Here is an 8764-nt window from a genome sequence, read left to right on the forward strand (position 1 = left end):
ACGCTTTAACATAGATCATGAATACCCCTAATATAGTCTCTAGTCACATTTACACTCTAATATACAATATTTACACAATCGACCTGAGGATCCCTGAGCCCACTTTATACCCCACGTGTGAGGGGTAGGGCAGAGCTCAAAAGATCCCAGTGCATCACTGGTAGTGAGCCAGTGGAGGCTGAGCAAGTGCGCTAAAGCCGCAAACACTCAACTTGCGTGGAGAATCTGACCATTACCAGAACTCCAATGAAATAAAATTAGCACGTAAGTCGGTCCAGTAATTCAAAAGTTTATTGAGGACAAATAATCGAAAATTCCCTGTTATATATAGATAGATTATTATTACCATTATATATAACTACAACGAACCGATTCCACAAACAAATTCAGTAGAATATCTAGGACTAATTTTCGATGGAAGGGTGACATGGGGTCTTCGTGTGAAGATTACGGGGCTTACGTTAAATAAGCTCGTAAAGCTCCTTTTCTCTATATTTCACAAATGATCTGTCCTACTTACTCAAACCCATTTGAACATAAGCTTCACAAGTATACGGGACAGCAAAAAAAAAAAAACTCACGTAAACAAAATTACAATTACACAATCCCCATGGCGAGTCAGTAACAGAACACAGTGCACTGACTTATCCATACCTACTGTACAAGGCCACATTAAAATATTAAAGACAATTCATGATAAACTCTATCACTACACCAATAGACGAACACGGTCCAAAGATTAAAATGAAGCTGGATGAGGGATCTCCTTAGCTAACTAATGAAATCAATTAGTCAAGAGTTACTAATAGGTACCAGTATCCATCATGCCATTTTGTTTTTGTACAATATATCACATTTACTGGCTGCCTGTATCACCATCCTCACTGCATAGTCACGTCAATGAAAAGAATATTCGATAAATAACTATCGATTATATTCTTATCATGTTTAAATTGATAATCATATAAACTAATTTAGGAAACCTTAAACGCAACATAGGAATACATTACAAAATTAGTCCTAATAAATTAGTAGGCTAATTCAGTGACAACTTTTTTTAGCTAATTGTTAACAACTAAGGACTTACGAAGTCAATGGTTTTGGCAAATCGTGGTGAAAAAGTACCTAACCTTCTATTGTATCACTAAGCTAATCCATATGGTTAATTATAATTAGTTTTATAGAATTTAATTTAATTATTTCATAAATAAGTATGGAATAAACAGTAACTGTATTTATTTTTTAAAAATATTTGTATTAACTTACATTTGTAATGGATAAATACTTATAGCTTTAAGGAGACGTTAGTAAGGTGCTGCGTCCAATAAAGATAACACAATAAGCTTAATCTTATTTTTAATGGGTTTTTCCATTTTGGAATAAGGTTAAGCGTTCATGAAGAGTTTATTATTTCTTATGTGTTTATTGAAATTTCTAACTGTACATAATAAAACATTCAGTAAATTTGATGTAGGTTTATAATGGAGTCATATAGGCGTGTAGAGAAACTACCCTACAATTAGTAGCACTCAAATAACGTTTTTACATTAGATGTCTCGTGCCCATCTCCTTTTCAGACGCCTCGGAGGATTGTCAGGAATGGAAGACGAAGCAAGGTTAGACACTAGTGGGTTTGGGTGGTTAGGGAGTTTATAATGGAAGGAATGATGTCTAGTTCGGGTTAATGGAATATTAAGTTCGTTATGCATGATTTTATTTGGGACAAAGTAAGGAGCATTGAGGATTTTATGAAGGATTGAATACGAGAGGAATTCGAAGGTTTAGTGGAGCCACAAAGCTCAACTCCATATGTCCAGATTGGCCTTATTACAGTCGTGTAGATCAGACTTTTGTAATCTGTTGGAAGTTTAGACCGTTTGTCTAGTAAGTGCTGTAATAGTCGAAATCGACGTGCAGTTTCCTGTCTTTTCAGTCTTGTGTGAGGATTCCAGGTTAATCGCTTGTCCAAATGTACTCCAAGGCTGGACACTAGTGGGTTTGGGTGGTTAGGGAGTTTATAATGGAAGGAATGATATCTAGTTCGGGTTAATGGAATATTAAGTTCTTTATGTATGATTTTATTTGGGACAATGTAAGGAGCATTGAGGATTTTACGAAGGATTTTGGATTGTAAGGATTGGATAAGAGAGGAATTCGAAAGTTTAAGTCCAGATAGGTCTTATTATAGTTGTGTAGATTAGTGTTTTGCAATGAATTGGAAATTTAGACCGTTTGTCTAGTAAGTGCTGTAATGATCATTAAATTAAATTGAATTATTAAATCCAAAGGTTGAGAATTCTTTCATTAATTAAACACGAAGATTGCAACTATTTATCTGTTGTTAGTTCTAAAACCATGGAAACTAAAAACAAACGTGTTTGGATGCAGTCCAAGTGCCCTATGATCTATGCCTAAACACCTTCACTCAACGGATCGGCCACAAATTCGGGACAATTTGTACCAGCCAATCCAAATAACTTATGTGGATAAGTTAAGCTTGCGCGAATTTGCCGAAGTAGCAGCACCTATAAGTGTTTCGGATTTAGGTAAGAGGTAAATGTGTGGAGTCGACTCAACTCCTATGACTTTAACCATTGTCATTTTCGATCAAGAATAGCTTTTTTGAAAGAGATCCAGACTTTCTAAGACGACAGGAATGTCAAAAAAGGATTGAATTTTTTTCGCCTCGAAAACCAAGAACTAGTGTCATCACTAAAGTCTGCTAGAAGAAAGATGGGTTATAGAAACTGACAATTATGGCGTATAACAGGGTTTAAAAAAAAAAAAGAAGACCTTTTTATCAAATATAAGATTTCAAAGGACTGTGAATATTTTAATCCTATTTAATACTCACCAATACTTAATAATCCCTTTAGAGTATTCTCTAAGATTGTTTAATTCCGTTGACTTCTTTAAAAAAAAACCTCAGTTTAGTCATTTGTTTCAAAGAAGAAACATGACTTGTGGAATAATTAAATATGAAGGGGAAGGTGACCTTGAGCGCAGCGTTGGTTTGAAAAAATTAGGTGTGGAGATACGACGTTGGAAAGGAAGAAGGGCTTAATGGATTTTGATGAGGTTCTGCAGGAAGCGATTGTGTCAAATCCGTCCACAAGCACTCGCAAACTTGGCAGGGAGTGTGGTGTGTCGAAAGATACTGTCAGTCGCCATCTACTCTCCATGAGGAAGGTGAAAAAGAGCAATAGACTGGTCCCTCACGAACTTACTCTTCAGCAATCAGCTTAGAGCTTTGTGACAAAAAGTTTAAAGAACTTCATGGGTTCAAGAACTCCTGCATCATCCACCATATAGTCCAGACCTCGCCCCATCGGATTACTACTTGTTTCGATCCATGGCCCACTTCCTTCAAGGGAAAAAATTAGATAATTTTGCGTAAGTTGAAATTGCGGTCCAAGTCCAAGCCATCACAAAGAATGGTATCAGTGTGGGATCGAGCAATTGGCAAATGACGTTAGATAATAATGGACAATACTTTGATTATTAATTGTATTTTATATCAATGAAATAATAATACTTAGATGAAAATTGACATTTTTTTAAAACTGGATTTAGTGAATGACACAAATTCTTCCTTATTAAAATACAATAGTTTATTTCATATCATCAGCAACGTTTCGGGAGATTTCCCCCATCTTCAGGCTACTAAAAAACAAATTCAACAAAACCATAAACATGCGCTTACAACAACACTAATAGATCATATACACTCAAAGAACTATTTACTTGATAACAAAAACCTATATATAACATATAATTTTCTCCTTTATTGTCATTCTTGCTAATATATTATAATATTAATGTCATTTAATGAATAAAACTTGTTACTAGTCATACATTTTAGGAGAATAATTACCTCCCTGAAGGTTATCTTCCATTATGATAACAACCATATAGACTATAAAATAATTTTCTCCTACCTCCATTACCACAAAGATGAACAATGAAAGCTAAAATTAACAATTTTTCAAAAACCATTTCTATTCTATTTATTATATAACATTATTTGTAAGCGCATATTGTTAGTTGTAAGCGCATGTTTATGGTTTTGTTGAATTTGTTTTTTAGCAGCCTGAAGATGGGGGAAATCTCCCGAAACGTTGCTGATGATATGAAATAAACTATTTTTGTAATAAGGAAGAATTTGTGTCATTCACTAAATCCGGGTTTAATTCCATAAGACTCTTCCAGTAAAAAGATTATTAAGTTTAGTCATTTTTTTTTTTTTTATTCGCCCCATTATTTTGAAGAATAATTTTAAAGGTTAGAGTTTATACTATAATTTTAACAGAACTCAATTGATGAACACATACTGTTGGACAGATTTAGTATAGAAACATTTCTTAATTTTGGAATAAATACAATTTTTTTGTGGAATTGTATGATTAAGTATATATCCAACTTGATGAATAGAATAAATGTACATTTTAAACCTGTTTTCCATATACATCCCTAATAATTACGAAAAAACGTTAATTCAGTAAACTCTTACTAGAATTCATCAAATTAAAACCCATTTAGAGTGAGTGGTTGAGACCATTAACTAGATGTAATTGATGTTATCTGATTATATCGTGAGACATGAGATCTGTCTACATTATGCATAACAACTACAAATTACTTCATTGGCCAGCTGTACTCTAGCACTGTAGCTGCCAAGTATCTGAGCTTTGTCGATATGGAAATAATCAGGAAAAAAAGGTATCATCAAATATAATATATTTGTATCATTTGTGTAATATAAGCATTGGATGGTATATCGGTAAGGGGTGTCAGGGGGTTAAATAATTCTTAAAAAGGCAATCATTACCCCGTCATTGGTCGCTGCGTGAGAATTTCACTCACGTTAATAGTTTTTCGGGTCTGGGAACTGCTAAGGGAGACTGTAGTTCCCATCTTCCTGGAATCTGTAGTTCACAGTCTCTTCCTTCTATACCTCGCCCCTCATCACTCTAGGAGCTCTGAGTAAGCGTCCACCCCTCTTTCCCTGACAATATACGCTTCTCATGAGACATTATCTCACGCGTGACTGAGAATGCTATATATTCAAGTCGTCAAGATTTTTTTAACGCGCCAAATGTATTTAATCCATAAAAATGTTTTCTTCACGAGGAAAAAAATAGCAGAACTAGGGAAAGGTTTTAAGAGGCAGGAACTTCATTAGGTGCGTATGTATTTCGATATTAAAAGTATGATTCAGGTTTAATGCGTGTTCAGATAATTTAGATGCAAGTGGATTACAGGAGTTGATGGAAGTTTTGTGCTGGGAAATGCGGTTCTTTTGTTATTTCGATATTATAAGTGTATATCAGGATGGTTCTAATAGCAAAAATTTGTCTTTTCATGTTTTAACCTCATCGCTGCGCCATGCCCACTATTACGGAGGGATTTTGCGCATTCTGTCCCAGAAGAGCGAATAAAAAAACAAAGTATTGCCATCAGTGCATAAGACAAATATGTCCCTGTCATTCAGCGTTCACTTGCGCAAGATATTTCACTTCACTGACCTCATCCTCTACCATCTTATATAATTTTTTTTTTTTTGTAGATTACTTATAATATGACAGATTTCAAGAAGAAATTGTAAAACAAAAATAAAATAAAATAACTTTTTTCAGAACGGTACAAAGGAAAAAGAGCTTCACCAAACTGGTTCGAAACCAAAGCTTGAGGGACTATATCCAAGATTACTGCAACAGCACTTCTATTCATGGTATCAAGTATCTTGGAGAGACCGGCCGTCCGCTGGGGGAAAGGTAAGGACTTCATTCATAACAATAATAAAATAATAATAATTACCCTCATTAATAAATATCCTAGCCTAAAGTAAAAATAATTAAAAAAATAAAATTTATAAAATCTATAAAAATCCAAAATTAATAACTCAATTAAGCTTCGATATGCAGTTGATAATACACCACAATTTATTTGTGATTTAATGATTTTAAAACGTTTCAGCCTAGTAAACCATCCTCAGGTTCAAAATCGCTAGTTACATGGCGTTATTTTAGAAAAATTATTTATAATTTGATAATAGTAACGCTACCTAACGTAAAGATTACCAGAGTACAAGAGGATGGATTGATAAGCCGAAACGTTGTTAATGAAATAATATAATAGTAATGGAGTATCATCAGCCCATCTTAGCTTAATTAACTAATAAATAATAATTAAAGTTGTACATCCACTTTGTTTGTGGATGCTTTGTAATTTCACAAAATAGATTCTATTTTTTTTATTAAAATTTGAAAATCATTCCATAATTAAATTTGGAAAAAATAATACTTTTTTTGACACACGTTATAAAGAAATTTAAACTATATTTATAAATTCATTATACAAACATAGATTATCACAAAATATATTAATTATATACAATTTATAATAAGAATAATTATGATTATGTTTTATAACTAACAAATAAATAATAATCAAGCTAATAAATGCTTAAATTCTCCGGTGGATTAGAAATTTACATAATTTTGCCAAAATAAAGCATTAAATAAATTTCTCGTTTTTTTAGAAGAAAACTGGCTGTTATTTCAACTATACTAATTAAAGAATATTCGTTAAAATATTGCTTTTTTAACAGAAAAAATGCTACTATTTTAACTATACTACAGAAAAAATGTAGTTATTTTAACTGTAATACAGGAAAAATGCTATTATGTTTAACTATACTAAAGAAAAAATGGTGGTGTGTGTAACTATAATAAAGAAAAAATGCTGGTATTTTAACTATAATATAGAAAAAATACTGCTATTTCAACAATACTACAGAAACAATGCTGTTATTTTAACTATGCTACAGAAAAAGTGTTGTTTTTTTAACTATACTGCAGGAAACATGGTGCTATTTTAACTATGCTACAGAAACAATGCTGTTATTTTAACTATACTACAGAAAAACGTTGTTATTTTAATTATACTACAGGAAAAATTCTGCAATTTTAACTATACTACAGAAAAAATGTTGTTATTTAAAGTAAACTATAGGAAAAGTGTTGCTATTTTAACTATACTACAGAAGCAATGCTGTTATTTTAACGATACTACAGAAAAAATGTTGTTATTTTAAGTAAACTATGGGAAAAGTGTTGCTATTTTAACTATACTACAGAAGCAATGCTGTTATTTTAACTATACTACAGAAACGATGCTGTTATTTTAACTATATTACAGAAACGAAGCTGTTATTTTAACTGTGCTACAAGAAAAATGCTGCTATTTTAACTATACTACAGAAAAAATGTTATTTCAAGTATACTACAGAAAAATGTTGTTATTTTAACTATACTACAGAAACAATGATGTTATTTTAACTATACTACAGAAACAATGCTGTTATTTTAACTATACTACAGGAAAATGCTGTCACTTTAACTGTACCTCAAAGGAGTATCCTTGGTCCTATCCTTTATACCGTTTTTAGAGCTGACAATCCCATCCTAACACTATCTATCCCCACCGCGTATGCCGACGTCACATGTCTGTTGTCAGTGAATAATGATCCTTTCATTGTATCCCAAACCCTCCAATCCCTCATCACCATCCTCGATGAATGGTGCCAAACCTGGAGGATTAAAATGAATTTCAATCAAATCACATTTACCCTTCGTCGTAAACCCATACTTTCTGTCCCACAGTTTCCTTTAATAATACCCCACTTGTTCCCGTCTAACAGATCCATTAGTTAGGACTACTTCTGGACAAATGACTGACTTGGAAACCTCTTACAAGAATGAAACTGCAGGAACTGCTCGTGATTCCCGACTATTATAACACTCACTGGACAAACGGTGTAAACTACCAATACACTACAAAAGACTGATTTATATGACTATAATAAGGCCTATCTGGACTTATGGAGTTTTGTGGCTCCACTAAACAATCGAATTCCTATCCAATCCAATCCTTATGTCACACATCAAGTCATCCATAATGGTTCCACATGTTGCCGATTTGGCCAAAACCAAATACTAATGATAAACTTCCCAACCCCCACAAACCCATTTATTTCTAACCTGGCTTCTCCTTCATTACTGAATAATCCTTCTAGGCGTCTAAAAAAAAGATGGTCTCGAGATCTTCTTCTTTAGAAATATCATTGGAATTCCATCAATGAGTAGATTCTCTACATGTTTGTATCTGGAAATTTATTAGTTGTATATAATTTTTCACAGTTGTAAATAAAAATAAATAAATTATCTCAAAAAATTAACTATACTACAGAAAAAATGCTGTGATTTTAACGATCGACGCCTTCCCTGAAAACAAGATATGAACATCAAACTAACTCATACCTACGCAAGGTTAACAATGCTGTATCCTATCCTAAATAAAAATCAAGATTAAAATCAGAAACAGCTACTATTATTTTTAAAACAATTCTCAGGTCACTGCTGATGTATGGCTGTGAAGTCTTGGGAGCGGCATCCATTACTAAAAGGATAAAAATTACAATCTTTTCTAAATAAAGTCGTAAGAATCGCAGTTAATGCTCCTTGGTTCATAAGAAACAGCCAATTGCATCGCGCATTACAGAGACAATAGACGGTCAGCAGGAGAGGATTAGCTAAACTCTCCGCTTGACGCCCTGATGAAGACCCGAAACTCAGGTCGAAACGTCGGCATAAATAAATATTTTTTGTTTATTTATGTCGTTTCTTTGCTGACCCCACCCCCCAACCATCTTCTCCAATCAGTAATCTACGGTCAACTATCTACACCTCATTATTAATATTTT

General features: G+C 33.1%; 2 protein-coding genes across 4 annotated transcripts in view; one reads left to right on the forward strand and one right to left on the reverse strand.

Annotated features, from left to right (window-relative positions):
* The window catches only part of LOC106681586 (putative leucine-rich repeat-containing protein DDB_G0290503), a 48103-nt gene extending 46935 nt beyond the window's left edge, over positions 1-1168 (reverse strand). The window contains exon 1 of one of the 3 annotated variants that reach the window (XM_014421980.2): positions 1088-1161. The gene's annotated coding sequence lies outside the window, so the exon portion shown is untranslated. Of the gene's footprint in view, positions 1-813; positions 833-1087 lie in introns of those variants that run through there. The other 2 variants (XM_014421979.2, XM_067047990.1) reach the window with 2 other exon arrangements.
* Positions 1169-4638: 3470 nt separating this feature from the next.
* The window catches only part of LOC106681585 (pickpocket protein 28), a 21824-nt gene continuing 17698 nt past the window's right edge, over positions 4639-8764 (forward strand). Inside the window, exons 1-2 of the mRNA XM_014421978.2 lie at positions 4639-4719; positions 5637-5774. Of these exons, the coding sequence (XP_014277464.1) occupies positions 4697-4719; positions 5637-5774 (161 nt within the window). The 5' untranslated portion in view covers positions 4639-4696. The remainder of the gene's footprint in view (positions 4720-5636; positions 5775-8764) is intronic.

This window comes from Halyomorpha halys, unplaced genomic scaffold, assembly GCF_000696795.3.
Source record: "Halyomorpha halys isolate HHAL.00 unplaced genomic scaffold, Hhal_1.1 Scaffold349.1, whole genome shotgun sequence".
NCBI classification, from domain to species: domain Eukaryota; kingdom Metazoa; phylum Arthropoda; class Insecta; order Hemiptera; family Pentatomidae; genus Halyomorpha; species Halyomorpha halys.